We start from the raw sequence: 17578 nt of genomic DNA on the forward strand, positions 1-17578 counted from the left end.
TTTGAATGTGAGGGAAAAACATAAAATTCAACAGGCTCCACTGATTAATCCATGAGAGAAGTCAAGTCCCTAGTTCTGAGGAGCTGGAAGCTCTGCTTTGAGCACACAGCAAGAAAAAAAGCCTATAAATTATATAATTGCCTATGGGACATATAGGGGGAAAGGTATTAATTCTTACTGACTCAAGAATTACTCCTCCTCATCCCTAAAAGTGATACATTACTATACCTGAAACCTGGACCTTCTTTCTTACTAAGTCAGTTCCCTTTGAACAAGTAACTTGTAGCTTCCACTACCCTGGCTTTTCTTCCTATCTTGCACAACTATAGCGACTTTAGAGCCTATAAAATAGCATACTGTCATCTGAAAATGTAAACTAATTGTCTGAGTGCCGCACCCACCTCATCTGAATTGTAATTGGTTTGCACAGAAGAAGAGGCTCAGTTTTTTACTATAAAGGGTGTTTCAAACACAGCTTGAAGCCTTATCATATAGCACCATAACTGCTCAGAGGAACACAGAACACAAGCCACAGAATAGCAAGAAACCATGGCTGGTGAGTAAAATACAAGTCTCTCAATAAATAACCTGCAAGCAACCGAATAAGGTTATGTTCCCTTACAGGGATGGTTTATTAGTGGGAGGCTGTTGCAAAGGGCTCTAAGCATTGCATACTCTATATTCTGGGATTTGGAATAAGTTGTATTACTGGTAACAGATATTTTATTTTCCTAAATTTTTAATAATACAGAGAAAATAAGATATTCCATACATTGTAATACTAGAGTACAGTATTACAAAACAGATCCAGAGTACAATGGATCGTAGAGAACCACTAAGACTGTTTAGATCAGGTGTTCTCAAACTGGTGGTCGAAACCCCTCAGGGAGTCATGAGGTTATTACATGGGGGGTAGTGAGTTGTCAGCCTCCACCCCAAACCCTGTTTTGCCTTCAGCATTTATAATAGTGTTAAATATATAAACAAGTGTTTTTAATTTATAAGGAGGGTTGCACTCAGAGGCTTGCTGAGTGAAAGGGGTCATCAGTTCAAAAGTTTGAGAGCCACTGGTTTAGATGTATTACCCAAGAATGTACCAAAGTGTACAGAATGTCACTATTTTATGCTGATCAGGTTAAATATTAAGAATTTAGAAGGCAAGCTAGAGATATGAATCAAAACTAACTATTACTAATATAGGCACTTATGGTAGACATTTTGTGAGCATTAATAATATACTTCTGTGGACTCCATCTCATGTCTACAAATACTTACTGAAAACTAGCTTTTAGGATGGAGTCTGTGTTTATAGAAGTAAGTGTTTGTGTGTTGAGCACACATACAGGGCTAGATACCATCCTGTAGATGCAGGGAATGTACACTGCACCCCTTGTACTTGCAGGAGCAACTGTACCTAATGGGGACAGCACCTTTAAATCTAGAGAGTGCTTCATATGAGCCCCAGCAGTGAATTGTGCCCCTCGCTTGGCATACCCTCTTTGCCAGCATTTGGAGCCTGGGCTCTGCAGGCATAAGGTGAATTGTGACCATCACATGGTGAAACTGATAAGAGACACAGTGAACAGTGTCCAAAGAGCAGAAACAAAGAGCTTGATTTTCCTCTCATACTGATGTAAATGAAGACTAAATCCACTGAGGTCAATGGAGCTACACGGGGCAGTGAGAAGAGAATCCGGTCCATGGACTCTAAAAGTCATGCATTTTATCTATACAAGATTTTTTTTTTAAACAAACACAATTTCTTGGGGTGACTTGAACCACTTACTATCTTGGCATATTCCTCACGGATTCATTCTGCCAATGCTTCCTAACCTGTTGGTGAAAGTGCAGTGTGTGGCCTGCCAGTGCCCACTTGATGAATTTCTAAATATACCAGATGAGCTCTGACATTCCATTCATCTAAATCTTCACCTCTAAGAAATGACTTGAGAAACAGAAGGGTTGGAAAGGGGTCAGATGTGTATTATGGGCAGGTACCAAATAATCTGATCCCTTAAATATTGCTTAAGTAAACAGCCATGAAAAATGCTACTGGGCTGGTTAAGAGAGCTCTTTGTTAACAGAGGGAGTATGTGTTAAATCTGGACAGTAAAAACAATAACCACAGATTGCAGCAACAGGGAAATAACCACAAATCCACAATTTCCTCAGTGTAATACTTGTACAATGATGTGCCCATCATAGCCAATACTTTAACAAGTGGCTTTCGAAATATTTTCCACTAAACCTCCAGTATGTTCTATGTACCACTTGCATATGCTCACAGAAGAAAGCAGGAGAGAATAGGGAATCTGTCCATTTGTGTTTTTCTCCATTTAAACAAAATTTATTCTCATACTCCTAACTGGAGGAAGAGACAGCCCCACCTGACAAACAAGCTAGCACTTGGTGGATGTGGTCAGACTTTTTGTGAAACACTCAGATCACATTCACAGCCCAGCCCAGCGTTACATTTGTGGGATCTGAGGAAGAGGTGTAGACCTGGGGGAAAAGGTGTGGGGGATGCTCCCCATGGTGCTGTGTAAATGCAGGACCTGCCACTTGGTGCTATCAGAACTATTTTAAAGGAAATATTTTGCTCTTCAGCAGATCCACATGAACCCAGGTAAGTCACTTCTGGCAGGGCTAATTTAGCAGTGTCCAGAAAGGGGTTCAGGGAGCCCCTGCTACATCCCAACTGTCAAGGATTCAGCTGCTTGTTTCACAATCTCCTTTCAGTCATAGTCAGACATTGTTCAACCTTCAGCCCTAGTAACACAACAAACAATTAAGGTATGAGATACTCAGCAATATCTTGTGTGGACACTAGAACCATAAAGCGGGAGCTCAAGGAAATGCAAAGCAGATATTGGATCCAAACCCTAGATTAAACATTCACTGCCATGAATGTAGAATGGTGATTACAAGAGACACTTGTAAGTAGAATATGCAGTATTAACTGGAGGTCACCTCTTCTATATATTATCTACACTGCACTTGTGGAATTTGTGTTAGTGATATGCATGGGAGAGAGATGGAGACAAATGCTTAAACAAAGTCAAATCTAATTCTGAAGGGTCCTGGATGGCCATGTTTAGATCCAGAGGCGGCTCTAGACACCAGCAAAGCAAGCAGGTGCTTGGGACAGCCCATTTGCAGGGGCGGCAGCCAACAGGAATCCAGCCTGGGAGCTGAAAACCAACAGGGGGCCCTGGGAGCTGTAGTTTCCTGGTTAGCTCTGTGCCTATAGAGCCAACCCTGGAGCAGGGAAAGAACTAATTTCCCAGCATTCCCTTGGCCGCTATCAACAGGAAAGGGAGAGGGAGGGAGTATGGTAGCTGAAACCTCATGCTGTGCTTGCTGTGAATGGAGAGCTCACTGCTAGAGCAGGGTGGCTCTGTGAAGGGGGAACAAGTGTGCCCAAGGAGTAGAAGGCTTTGGCCCAGATATCCCCTTCAGAAGACAACCCCAGACTGGATTAGGGATACTGGTGTGACCTCACCTTGCAGCCCCCAAAGAAGAATTGGGTGGACTAAATGGAGAGTGCCCCTCTGTATCTGAAGCCTAGCAAGGGAGGTATGTGCATCCCACTAGAATTTAAAATGAAAAGTAAGGGAGGCTCTGCTCTGCTAGGGGACTTCAGCAGCTTTAGATACAGTACCAGGCATGTAGGAGGATTTCCACTTCTGAGCCATGGAAGCAGAAATTGACTTTTCATTTCCAGATTTAGCTAATATTCAGAAAGGGAATCTTGCACCTGCCTTCCAGATTTGAACACCTCAAAATTCAGGAGTGCTCAAGGTCAATTTGAGCAGCTGTTACTTCATTTCTCCCAAATCAAATGTACTGATCCACTATAAATTGCTATAGAAAAAGTAGGATAAAATTGAGCAAGAAATGCTTCTCAGTGGAATTGCTATTATTCAACAGCATTGATTTTTTTTTTTTTAGTTTTTTTTGTTTAAAAGAAAGACAGTGATATTGTATTGGCAAATTCCCCATAGAAACAAAGAGTGGAACAAAAGAATAATAAAGGCACCTCAACTTTTCCTTATTTATGGAGGACAGTCTTATAATATGCATCCAGACATCCTCCAATCACACAAGCTGAAAACTGTTCCACTTTACTGCAGTTCTGTAAACCATGTGGGAACCGAATCCTGTCCTATGTTCTGCGCACAATCCAAAATTCTGCTGAAGTGACCCACCTGGAGCAAGTACCAGTGAATCCAACGGCTGGGCGGAAGGAGGGTTGCAGTAGGGGGAGTGGGGAGAGCCAGGGCTGGGCAGCAGGAGTGCGGGTAGGAGGGGGGCAAGAGCCCAGGGTTGGAACGGTCAGGGGGGTGTGGGTGGGACGCAACTGGATGCGGGGGGAGGGGGGACCCAGAGCTGAGAGCAGCATGGGGTGTGTATGGTGGGGGGGAAGAGCCCAGGGCTGGGGCAGCAGGGGGGTGCAGGTCGATGGGGGAGAGCCCAGGGCTGGGGTGACAGGGGTGTGTGGGGAGGAGCCCAGGACTGGGGTGGGGGCAGCCAAAATTTTTTTGCTTGGGGCGGCAAAAACACCTAGAGCCGTCCCTGTTTAGACCTTGGGATCAGATTTAACAGATGCCTTCTCTTGATGTGTCAGAGACCTGAGCTGACTTCCTGCTCTTTGGAGCCACAGAGGCTGAGTTTCCTCAGAAGTGAGTCACATCACTGTTTAAAATATAGCAACATGTCTCAGCTCTATAGGTTTTTTGGAATCTCCTGCTTCCTTTCCAGAGGCCAAGAGGATTCCCCTGTATAACCCTGCTTTATACCTCAAATTTTCAGCCTCACATCACAGCCAATATGTTGTATTTTGACTGAAAGAAGCAGTCAGTAGAATTAAACTGCATTATTTATTCAAGCAACGCACTCTCAATTCCAACATCTCTCTCCTCTCAGACACTTTCCCAGCCTCCCTCTAGTACTGCAGTAACCAACTCTTGTTCTATTTTAGTCAGTACTAGCTACAACAGTCTCTGCTTTGAGAGATGCCAATTCCCAAGAAGCTAGATAAAATGCTTGCAGAATGAACAATTGGTTCCTCTGTGTGATGGAGACACAAACACAGGAAGAACCTCCTCCATCAAATTGCCTCCCATTGCCCCAAGTCACCTGTACTTAAAACATGTACAACTCCAAAGAAGATGCCTGAGATTTTTTTCTGTCTATCCCTAGAGATTCCTCTGCCCCCACAAGGCCTTGGGATTCGCCTCACCATTTTTTTCCCCTCTTCTCACAGCTCTGACATTGATAAATATCAACTGGCAGCTTGAAGCAAATGCGAGTGCACACCATACTGATAAATACTCCAGCACAGAGCTGATTGTGAGGAGAGGACAGGCCTTCACTGTCATCCTGACCTTCAATAGAGCACTGCAGACTGGAGAGCGCTTAACATTCACTGCAGAAACAGGTAATGCCCCCACTTCCGTCCCTCTCACAAACAGGTTGCTGCCTCAGACTGGTGATGTCCTTCCCCCGCAGATGCCCACTCACCCTGTCAAAAGGACGTAATAATGCCCACACAAACTCATCCCCTCAGAGCCATTGTTAACACAGTTTTACCTATCCATGTGATTGTGCAGGGTGTTAAATGTACGACTAACTTAAGCTAATGGTATTTGGCATCAATTTGTCTATAACATGCTGACATATGGTACAATCTCACTCATCACGGGTTGCCTCTCTGCTGGGTTGAATAGAAATTGTATGTGATTTCAGAGTGCAAGAGAAATCTCAATGTTCTTAATCCTCTTTGAAAGGGCCAAAACCATCACTGCAAGCTAAGACCCAGGCTGTGTTTGACATCTCCAGCACAGCGAGCAATAGTACCTGGAGCGCAGTCCAACAATCCACCAACTCCAGCTCTGTCAACATCTCTATTTCCAGCCCAGCTAATGCTGCCATCGGACGCTACAAACTGAGCGTGCAGCCTGCCTCAGGTGGTAGTGCCTCCCGTAGGACCCTTGGAACATTCGTTCTGCTCTTTAACCCTTGGTCTTCAGGTACAGACACTCTGGGTTGCTCGCTAAGTAACTCACTGCAGCTTTAATATGCATAGCTTGCCCATCTGATGTACCAAACAGTAACAATATGTACCCTAACACTGAGTGCCAAGAGTGGGAATCAAATGTGTCCCAATACCTTCCAGTGACACAAAAAAACAAACAGCTGAACATCTTAGAGATTTACTGTATAGCGCACAGTAGGGAATGTACCTCACCTCCTCTCTGTGCAGAGTCAGAGTACTGGGGGATTCCCAGCAGGGAAGCTACAAACTCATCATGTTCATGCTGTAGCTTGTGTGTGATTATGGAGTCCTACCAGAGAGCCCTTACTCTGAAAGGCATAGACAGAGCCCTGTGTCTCCCACAGCTCAGCACCACCATAGAAGAGAAGAGACAGGGCACTACTAGGCACTTGAGGAAAAAGACAAGGCCCTGAATTTATCCCACACTAACTTTCCCTTGCAGGACAGAGACTTAGCCACAGGTGTGTCTTCGCTATCCCCAATCCCTCTTCCTTCACCCCACAACTGCAAAAGGGTTGAATTTATAAAATCCATTGATAACATTGAAAGCAGAGCAGATGGGTGTTTATAGGAGCTCATCTGAGGCTTTCAAACCCATGCCCCACTGTGGCTTTACAGCACCTCTGCTTTGGATTTTCAGGGGATGATGTGTTTATGCCTGACAGCACTGAGCGCATGGAGTACGTGCTGGAAGAGTTTGGAATTGTCTTTGTGGGCAACGTGTACCGTATTAGCAAGATGGGCTGGAATTATGGCCAGGTAAATGCAAAGTGAAGAACTTGGTCTTTGGGCCTCCTTTCTTCTCATAAGCTAGATCAGTACCTTGCCTGCTCTTTCTAGCTCATACTTAGTGCAGTATATAATGCAGCACAATCTTTGAGAGACCTTCTGGGGCACTGGCAGCCACTAGCCATGTTCCTCTGCACCTCCCAGTGACTTATCTGGACAACAGGAACCTGGTCACAGGCATCAGGCCTCATCTCATGTCCCACTTTATACCAATTCACATAAATGTCAGTATCGATAACTGGGCATGTCTTGTAAACTAGGACTCCCATAGTTCAGCTGTAAACATTTTAAAGTCTCTGCTGGGTAACACTGTACACAGACGTGACTGCTGTGATGCTGGGCAGCACTATCCCAACTCTTATTACAGAGTCATAAATTTTGAGGCCTGAAAGGACCTTTGTGATCATCTAGTTTGACCTTCTGAATGACACAGGCCAGAAATTTGTATGCAGTAACTCCTTCACCAAGCCCATAATTTATGTTGGAGCTAGAATGGCTCGTTAATAAATATGTAGACTGTTATTTCAAATACTGATTTAGACTATTGTACCCTTAAGATTTATAAGGAAGAACAATTTGCACCACCTATATATTAACTTATTTTTAAAACACAGTTTCAAGGAGACATTCTGAATATCTGCCTTTCCATACTGGATAGAAGCCTAAGCTACCGTAAAGACCCTGCCACTGATGTGTCTCGCAGAAATGATCCCAAATATGTGGGCCGTGTGCTCAGTGCCATGGTAAGAAAAGCGTTGATTTACTCAGCATTAAAAACATTGCAAAATCCAAATCCGCTAACTGTTTCTTTAAAGGCAGATGGAAGATACTTCCCTGTGAGGGTAAATCCACTGTTTATGTGGCTCAGAAACCACAGTGATGGATAACTACCTGATTTGTACATGCAAGTTCTTCTTAGTCTATGATATTTCTGAGACATTTGTCACTTTGGTATCCAGTTGTCAGACAAAATAAAGGAGTTCATAACTCAATTCCCCCCCTTAAACAGAGAGTGAGAGTGGGTCTGGTGGTATTTACAGAGGTCATTCCTAGTACTCTTACATTTTGGCTTATTTGATCACGTCTGGTAAGGAGTTCTATAGGCAAGGGATTTTTTTTTACTGAGAAGGCTCTTCCCCAGCACCCTAGATGTTACTCCTGATCTCTCCAGTTGCTCTGCCCCTGCAGTAGACAATTTTATTCTCCAGGGCTACCATTCCTTCCACGAGCACTAAATTGACTTAGTAGTTTATAAAGGTAGCAATAAAAGCAGGAGACAAAATAGTATTAAGATTTTTGCATTCAGCCAAGAATTTTTTTCGAGTACTTTCAGTTTAAATCCATGAAACTGCTCCAAGTTGTGATGTACATCTCCCCACATAAGCGCTTGTTGGTGCTGAAACTTAGCGTGTTTCAAGCTGGGGGAGTACATCTACAGCTGGCACATGGATCCTGATATGATACACTAAAAGTTCTGTAAAGTGCTTTGACCTACTTCAGTTATTTTTGGGTAGGAGGATTGGAGGGGGTTAAATATTTTAATTTATTTGATTAAATACATCTCCTATGTCCCTTAAAATAAGATATCATCTTTGTGGCAAGCCAGTTCCCTGAAGTAGCTTTGCCCCTTGTCCAATGATTAGGGCACTAGCCTAAGACTTGGGAGACCCAGGTTCAGTTTCTTCCTCTGCCACATTCTCTCTGTGTGACTTTAGGCAAGTCACTCAGCCCCTCTGTGCCCCAGTTCCCCATCTGTAAAATGGAGTTATAGTAGTGTCCTAGGACACAAGAACATTCTGTGGAACAATATAGTAAAGACTGTGTTGCATTCTGAGATCTACTGATGAAAAAGCACTTACATAACAGTTATACAAGGTATTAATTAGTACTATATGCCACACAGGGCTGTTTCTCCCTCCTTCTACTGCAAACTACGCTATGTGTTAATCTAGGGTATATTTTTTCCAGGTCAACAGTAATGATGATAACGGGGTGCTGCTGGGAAACTGGAGTGGAAATTACTCTGGTGGAACAAATCCAGGCAGTTGGAATGGAAGCGTTGAAATCCTGCGAAAGTGGAAGGATGCAGGATTTAAACCTGTTAAATATGGACAATGCTGGGTTTTTGCATCAGTGCTGACCACAGGTATGTTTCATTAACACAGACGTGTTTGTTGCACAGGCTCCATTATGGGAAATGCTAAACACTATATACTGAGGCCTGTTTCAAAGCACTGACAATGCCAGAGCCTGGTTTAGCCAGATCACTATCCAGAAATATTAGCTGGGGATAGTAGCATAGAAACTTTGTATCCCAGAAATGCAGGTTTTTAATTATTTATTTTGATTTCTTTAGTGCTCAGGTGTCTGGGGATTCCTACTCGTACGATTTCAAATTTCAACTCCGCCCATGACGCAGATAGAAACCTGAGTGTGGATGTATATTATGATGAATCTGGAAATCCTCTGAACATGGGGGGTGACAGCATCTGGTAACCAACTGCTCTTCTAAATATCTGCAGTATTAAGCATTGACAGCACCGGGACTTATAGATGCAAGTCAAAGGCATGATTTGGTCCTGCGCATTGATGGGATAGATACAGACACCTCAACCAAAGCACGTAGATTTCCATACTAAACACATTGTGAGCATATAATTAAAACTGCAACTCAAAACAAGACACACATCATTAAATAAATAACAAAACAATAAAAAGTATGGAAACCACCAGCTAGGATTACCCCAATCTTCACACCCAAATTATGGTCTCTCTCTCTCCAAAGAACAGAACAATTCTCAATGATCAACACTATTTAATCTACATGTACCTCATTTAGTACAGAATGTAATTTAACAAAGAGTTACAACAGTCACTTGAAGCTAAATTAGAAAGAGTTATAACAACATTACAGCTACAGGACCAAAGTGGATACAAAAATCTAAGGTGTCAACCTGAAAATATCACACAATGGAATTTGATTAGTTTGGGTCTAGATTTTTAAAAGGGTGCACACAGTGGTGTTGGAACAATTTATGTAGTGAGGGTGCTGAGAGCCATTGAACCAAACTTGGATATGATGGAAACCACTTCAAGCCAGGGGGTGTGGCAGCACCCCCAGAACCAGCACCTATGGGTGTACATTAAGATGTGAACTTTCAGCATAACCAGGACACAGACTTCCTTTATACAGGTATAACTTGTCCCTATATCAGGTCACTGGGTTGAAAATCCACAGAATTATGCCCACAATTAAATGTTAGATGCATAAATTAAGATACAAATTTAGCATGAGATTATGCTGTGCAACTGTAGAGGTGCTCAGAGGGACAGCATCCTGGGTACAAGGACCAGGCATAATCTCAGTCCTTGTGCTCCAGGGAACACTGTTGAACCCAGTGAAAGCTGAGAGTGCTCAAAACCCTTCAAAATCAGGTCCAAGGCTTCCTGTACAACTATAAAATGTCTGAGATTATTTTCAGTTATAAAATTCTTGTTGATTTTACATTTCTCAATGAAACTCCCATCCAGAACTTCAGGTTGAGATTCTCAGGATCAAGTCTGAACTATTCAGTATCAGTAGAGAACTTGTACAGAATTACAACATTTGCTATAGTAAATATAAATAACACAAGGAGTGCATTTCCTGAAAATTAGTGGGAGGCTGGAAGTGTTGAGGGGCCCTTAATGAGGACCATTACTTGCTGAGACATGCCTGATCCAGAATCAGGACAGTTTCTTATTTGACATAGCTTATAACAGCAGTAAAGTAATTAATATTTATGCTGGTTCATTTACCATTTTGTTATTTTCTTAGTTATTAGAGACCAGTACAGAAACCATTGGGAAACGATGCCTCACTGAGAATGCTCTGTTAGGGGGTATAATGTGCGGCTAGGAAATGTATTAAGTTGTGCAGACATTTAGTGTATTTATTGACCCCGTTCTCCCATATGGTCTTTCTGCTAGCAGTAAAGAGTAGCCAGAAATCCATCTTCATCAGCAACCTGAGGGATCCCCTAGGGGAAGGGAAGTTTTGGGATCACCCTACTGGCAACTACCAGTTCACGGGATGTGGCCAGCGCACTGCTGCACTCCTGTAATTCCTGGCTGCCACAATATGCTTTTGGGGCTGTAAGCAGCTGAACATAATTTAGAACTCCCCTAAAGCTGCAGTGAGTTGTGTTCTGGGCCAAACTAGTTCCTGGCTCAAGGAGCCTCAAAGGCAACATGAAGCCTCTGTGTGTGTGTGTGTTTGTTTGTTTGGCTGGTCCTTCAGCTTGAACAATTTGGTCAGATGAGAGAATCTGGATTTACAGAAGTGGATACAATCAGTGACCCTCAGAACCTCGCTACACAACTGTCACATATTAGTTATTTACCATGTTTATTCTTGTCTCTAGGAATTTCCATGTCTGGAATGAAAGCTGGTTTACCCGAAGTGACCTGGGGCCCTCCTACAATGGATGGCAAATTCTGGATGCAACTCCCCAGGAGAGAAGTGCAGGTACAGGGATTTTAATTCAGGAAAATGTTAAAGCAGGGGTTCTTGACACAAGGTTTATGTCTAATGTGCATTGCTTACATTCTATTAGAGTGTTTTGACTAGTCTAGCCCTAACTGATTTTCTTTTCCTTGATACTCTAGGAATATTTCAGTGTGGTCCTGCTTCACTTGTAGCCATCAAAGAGGGTGATGTAGACCTGGACTATGACTCTCCATTCATATTTGCTGAGGTGAATGCAGATCGTATCACCTGGACTTACGACATTAGGACGAGAGAGGCAAAGCCAATCTCTTCTGAGACCAAGTCAGTTGGCCAGTTCACCAGCACCAAGGCAGTAGGCCGTTATGACCGTGTAGATGTCACTAATAATTACAAATATACAGAAGGTAAAGAGAAAATCCTCTGTTTCTTGATAGTACCACAAAAGTTTAATTCTTAAAATTGTAGAAACATTGTAATAAGAGCCAGTACCTTAGCAAGTCCTACAACAGCTAGGGCAAAAGTTACACTTTTGGCTCCTACAGCTCTAAGAAAAGGAGGAAGACAGAAGGCATAGTATTGTGCCATACCATTTCTGATATGTCAGTTTTGAGTCATGAGACCTAGGTAATGTTGCTCTTAATTATATTGTGCAAAACATGTCCCATCCCATCCTGTCCATGATAACACAGGCTGCTCAAATTGCATTTGCTATTGAACAACACAGTTATTAGATGGGTTTCTATACAGTACCTATAAACTAAGAGACTGATAGCAAATGCCACAAGAAGGGCAACCCTTTCAAAAGGACCTCAACCGGCCTCTAAATTTGCACCTTCAGTTTTGCCACTACAAAATACAGAACACAAACATCTTTATCTAAGTTTGCAGGTGCAAACAAGAGTAAGACACAAAGAGTGCTATTAAAAATGTCTAAATGGGGGAAGGGCTGATAATTCAAACTGTCATATTAGAGTAGGGCCTGTTCACGTAAGCTGCAGGCTATCAATCTCATCAGTTTAGAGGGCTGCTTCGTGTTACAGAATAAAGTGAAGCAAGTTGAAATTTATATTTACCACTTGTACAGCCCTAGGAAAAGTTGGATGAGGGAAGGTTTGGGAACTAAGCTTTAGTTCCTCTCTGGAATTAACAGGTTTAATGCTCTCAAGTTTAAGGACAGCAACTCTGAAATCTGAAACGAATGCATGCCTGTCACTCATCCAACAGGTTGATAGTGGCTGCAGTAAACAGTTGCTCTGTCTCCCTTGGAGGCAGATCTGCCAGGGCCCTCCATCTTGCTGGGTAAGCTTGTCAGTTAAAAGTGGAGAGACAAGATGGTTGTCTCTGTAAATATCCTAGGACCAACGCCGCTACAACTACCCTGCATACAACATTTAAAAATAGACATATTTTACTGGGTTTTTATTATTTTCATGGTGCGCGCACTCTCTTGCTCTCTCTCTCTCATAGGCTCTCAGAAGGAAAGAGAAGTGTATGAAAAGGCTCGTACAAAGCTGGGTCGAGTACATGGTTTCAGTGCCACATCAGAGAAGCGACCAGAAATTGATCAAAAGCCTGAAATTTCAGGGAAATTCAAGGTGGATGGCTCCTTAGAGATTGGCAAAGATGTCAGCCTAATCTTGGTTCTCAGAAATTTGACCTCTGATGCTAAGACTGTAAAGGCAAATATGACTGCTTGGACCATTGTGTACACTGGGAAGCCAATTCATGAGGTCTGGAAAGACTCCTTTTCATCTACTCTTGCTTCTGAAGAAGGTAATTTTTCATATAATTGTGTAACCAAAGAAACAATTTTGTCATAACAGTATGAGAGAATTAGATGTAAAGGTGGCAAAACTGAGGGAATGAAGAAATCTACTAAGAAAGGTGCAATGGGAGAGGGTCTTAAATTCCAGCCTGGAAGGAGGCTGGGGATTCTTAAGAGACACCATCATTAATCCAAGGCAGGTTAAAGTTCCTCTAAACGAGAAAAATCTAAGAAATAAAACATTTCCCATATGATTGCCAAACACTGCTCAGATATAAGGGTGTGGGGAAAACATACTAGAAATGAAGAGGTGGTGGCAAGTAAACCAGAATACTCAATTAACAGAAGCTAGAATTGAAAAGATAAGGACAACAAAAAAGCAAGACGAGTTAATTGCAGCCAAAGGCTTCTGAAAAGTTACATGTATTTTTATAATGGGAAGAAGCAGCACAGTAAAAGGAAGAAAACTGGTTCATGGTGGGGGGGGGGGGAGGAATGAAATTATTGATGATTCAAAAGTGGCTGAAATGCCCTGTTTATACTATATCTTGAACAAAAAGAAGCCTGAATTATTAGTACAGAAGGAAAATGCTGTAAAATAACTTTGGATAAAGAGCAGATAGAGGAAAGCTTGAGAAAATGCAAGTATACTCACACACGAGCAGGTCCAAGTGATGTGCATCTTAGGGAATTAGTCCTGGATAGGGCCTGAGAGGCCTTTCCCATGACAATTAAATAGACACTAACTAGTTAATGAAATGCGAAGTGGCAGGCTATCTGCCTCATCATCTTCCAGAAAGAACAATGGGGAGGAAAAAAGGGGCAGAGAATGAGGCAGAAGGAATTGAAGAGAAACCAACCACAGTCCAGTCCCAGACAGGCAGTGCAGCAAGAAGTGAGAGAAAAGCAGGAAAAGCTCATGTCCTGTCTAGCACCAAATACTGGGTGATAGGAAAATACTAATTTTAGGTGAATGATATTTGTTAGACTTTTGCAAGTGCATCTCATCCTATTTATGTTATTTTTTCCTTTCAGAGAAACAGTTTCCCATTAAGATAACATATGCTGAGTACCAGCAAAATTTAACAAGAGACAACATGATTCGAGTAACAGCTTTGTGTCAGATTGAAAGTGGGATTGATGTGGTGGTGGAAAGAAACATCACTCTGGATAACCCTGACCTTGTCATGCAGGTAAGGATCTGTCCCTTTGCAACCTGGAGAGGGAGAGCGCTTCAGTTGCCTCACACAGTTAATCTGAGCCCAGCTTTAGCACTGGGGAAAGGGGAAGGTGAAAGGAGGTTTAGACTGGATCTTTTGCTTCCTACATCTACTGTCTTTACCCTTGAGAGATGCTCTGTTCTCATCCTGCCGTGGTGGGGTGTCTTAAAAGTTCCCAACATTTCATGAATCATAACATCATTTTCTGCTTCAGAATGTGATCATGCAAGTGTTTGGTCTGTACAGGTGCTCAGTGATGCAAAAGTGAATGAACCAGTGAATGTGGAAGTGATATTTACCAATCCTCTCGACCAAGAGGTGAAAGACTGCGTGCTGCAGGCAGAAGGCAGTGACCTGCTGAAAGGAAAGCTCACGATAGAGTAAGTACAACGAGCATCAACTTCTTGACACAAGATAACATCCAACCCTAAGTCCTGTTGTGTGTTTTGAAGCAAATGTTGGCATGACACCTTTTTCCTTCTGGCTGTGACCACAGAGGTCTGTCTGTGGAAAAGAGACTCAAGATAAAAAAAGACCTGATTTTTAATGAGGCCTCAACCTGACCTTTCTTTTGGCACTGCAGTTTGTAGGTACCAATAACTGTGGGCACAAGTTGGTGCTATTTATTTACCCATTTACCTGACTACACTCACACATTGGATAAAAGTCTAAATTATATAAGTGGGGCTGAGGCCCTGGCAGCCAGTCTGCAGGTGCAATCTATTAAACTTGAATATTATGGCAGTGCCAACCAGGTCACACCCTACTATACAAGGCATGATACAAAGTGGTGGTTTCTACGCAAAAAAAGCTGTACCTGTTAACCTTGGGTCCTTTTAAAAACTTTTTTAAATGAACTACTTATGTGCAAATCTAAGTATTTGTGTGTCTCTCTCTCATTTTCACCCATACCAGGTAGGTAGAGGTGCAAGTATGCAGATTTGTGCCTGCATTTCAAAATGTGAACATTTCAATAAGTTCAAATTTTTCAGACAGAAATTGCACCCTCAAAAGAAGGCCATCCTTCTGAAAATGTACCCCCATCTCTCTCCCTGTAGAACTACTGCTGGTGCAAAATTCTTCCAGCAACTAGTATATGAGAAAACTACTGATACAAAGAGGCTGGGTTTTAATAATCCAGACCTAAACCATAGTGATTAGAAAGCCAGACATGCTAAGAGTTTGAAAGCTATAAAATTTGTGTATTTAGAGATAAAAATATATTAATTATGGAGGGACAGAATGGAAGGAGTGGTTAATATTGTGATAAATACTTTTTTAAAACAAGAGACTCTTACTCCTAAATAGTAACCGTTGGCATGTATGATTTTTCAACCTTGGTTTTGAAATTCAGTAAATGTCATTGTTTTGGAAAATGTAGAAATACAGTAGGGGTTAGATCAATAAATTGAAACCCTTACTTATTAGGGGGCACTAGTGTATTTGCTACTGATAGATGAGGAATGGGACAGCTATAAAGAGCTGGAATGCAATAGATGCTATCCAGTTCATTTTTCTTGTATGTTTGGATCATTAATGTTTTGTAATGCTGGAATTTTAAATTAGAACCAGGAAGGGTAAATTTGCAGCCAGACCTCCATCTGGCCTTCACAGAACTGCACACACAAACTTCTACATGCACTTGGCAGGCACAAATGCCTGCCAAAAATTCTATTTGTCTATGCCCTTTAGTCTAACACCTGCATATCCTTAAATGTAAGTGAAAATGCCAACAAAACTCTGAATTATCTATCCCATACTCACAGTAGGGATCTCCAAAGTGGCCGAAGGGAGCTAGGTACCCAAGTCAGCATTGGAGATTAACTCTTTTAGGCCCTTTTGGAACCGCATTGTATAGCTTCTCCTCCCTACTGACAGCAATGCATAGGGAGGATGGCTGGCAGGGAAACTCAAATATAAACTACAAGGATGTTTTCAATTGATATTTCTCCTTTTGTTTGTTTTTTAGAATGCCCTCACTACAGCCCAGGCAGAGTTCCAAAGTACCGTTTGAAATCGTTCCCATCAAGAGTGGAACTAAGCAACTGCTCGTTAATTTCTCCTGTGACAAGTTTCCAGATGTCAAAGCATTTGAGACCATAAATGTGGCCAACTGACTATAAGATGTGCAGTTGTCAGTCTGTCTGTATAACTTTGAGTGAAATAGTGCAAGAAAGCTCCTGTCTTCTGTGAACAATTAATAAATCAGTCTATTTCTGCTATAGAAACAAAATCCACACCCTGTCTGACAGGAATTATCCTGTTACATAGTTTTATCAAATTCATGGCTGTGAAAAAACATATCATGGACCATGAAATCTGGTCTTTTGTGTATTTTTACCCCATACTATACAAATTTCACAGGGGAGACCAACATTTCTCAAACTGGGGGTCCCAATTCAAAAGAGGGTTGTGGGAGTAGTCGCAAGATTACTGTTGGGGGTGGGGGTTGCAGTATTGCCACCTTTACTTCCATGCTGCCTTCAGAGCTAGGTGGCTGGAGAGCAGTGGCTGTTGGCCAGGTGCCCAGCTCTGAAGGCAGTGCTCCACCAGCAGCAGTGCAGAAATAAAAATTGCAATAGCATATTATGCCACCCTTACTTCTGTGTTGCTGCCTTCAGAGTTGGGTCAGGACCCCTACAATTACAATACTGTGAAATTTGAGACTTAAATATCCTAAATCATGAAATTTAAGATTTTTTTAAATCCTATGACTGTGAAATTGGTAGGGCCCTAGTTATACATTTCAATATGCAATGAGAGCAGGGATTCTCCATGTACTGATGTAAATTTCTAAATTTTAAATATACTATCTGCATTTCTCTCCTAATTGTGTGTCTGGTTTTCTTATGCCTTTTTTAATTTGGACACTATTCCCTGTGGCCCCAGGTACTACTATAACCTACTATGAGATCCAGACCTTCCTAGAGTGAGCAACACTAACCTGTATATTATTTTAACATTGAACATGACTTATACTGTGCAGAAAAGACAGGATATTACAACAATTTAAGCCACTCTTATGAAAAGGTTCTATAGAATTTAATAAGGATGGAAACCAATAGGGTCCTATAGAAATTACTCAAAGATATAGAATAATAAGATTCTTTTTATGGCTTTTAAACCAGCCTACAGAATTCTATCACAGGCATATAATTTTCTATTAAATTCTGTAAGTTTTTTCTAAAGGATATTCACTATTGAAAAGCTCCTGTCCTACATTATTAACATATGGAGATATACCTATCTCATAGAAC

General features: G+C 41.9%; 1 protein-coding gene across 1 annotated transcript; it reads left to right on the forward strand.

Moving 5' to 3' along the window:
- Nucleotides 1-312: 312 nt before the first annotated feature.
- On the forward strand, nucleotides 313-17151 carry LOC116833818 (protein-glutamine gamma-glutamyltransferase E-like). Its single transcript, XM_032795588.2, has 13 exons — nucleotides 313-556; nucleotides 5267-5440; nucleotides 5790-6032; nucleotides 6699-6817; nucleotides 7462-7590; nucleotides 8816-8993; nucleotides 9204-9339; nucleotides 11251-11354; nucleotides 11495-11740; nucleotides 12804-13109; nucleotides 14137-14294; nucleotides 14568-14701; nucleotides 16291-17151. The coding sequence occupies exons 1-13, from the start codon at nucleotides 550-552 to the stop codon at nucleotides 16436-16438; spliced, it is 2082 nt and encodes a 693-aa protein (XP_032651479.1). The 5' UTR covers nucleotides 313-549; the 3' UTR covers nucleotides 16439-17151.
- The last annotated feature ends 427 nt before the right edge of the window (nucleotides 17152-17578 follow it).

Source organism: Chelonoidis abingdonii, chromosome 14, assembly GCF_003597395.2.
Source record: "Chelonoidis abingdonii isolate Lonesome George chromosome 14, CheloAbing_2.0, whole genome shotgun sequence".
NCBI lineage: Eukaryota > Metazoa > Chordata > Testudines > Testudinidae > Chelonoidis > Chelonoidis abingdonii.

Bases quoted from the DNA above. Each gene is read 5' to 3' on its own strand.
- LOC116833818 (XM_032795588.2), top strand. The intron at 6,818-7,461 runs GTAAATGCAAAG...TTTAAAACACAG, and splicing joins TGGGCTGGAATTATGGCCAG to TTTCAAGGAGACATTCTGAA. The intron at 14,295-14,567 runs GTAAGGATCTGT...TGGTCTGTACAG, and splicing joins ACCCTGACCTTGTCATGCAG to GTGCTCAGTGATGCAAAAGT.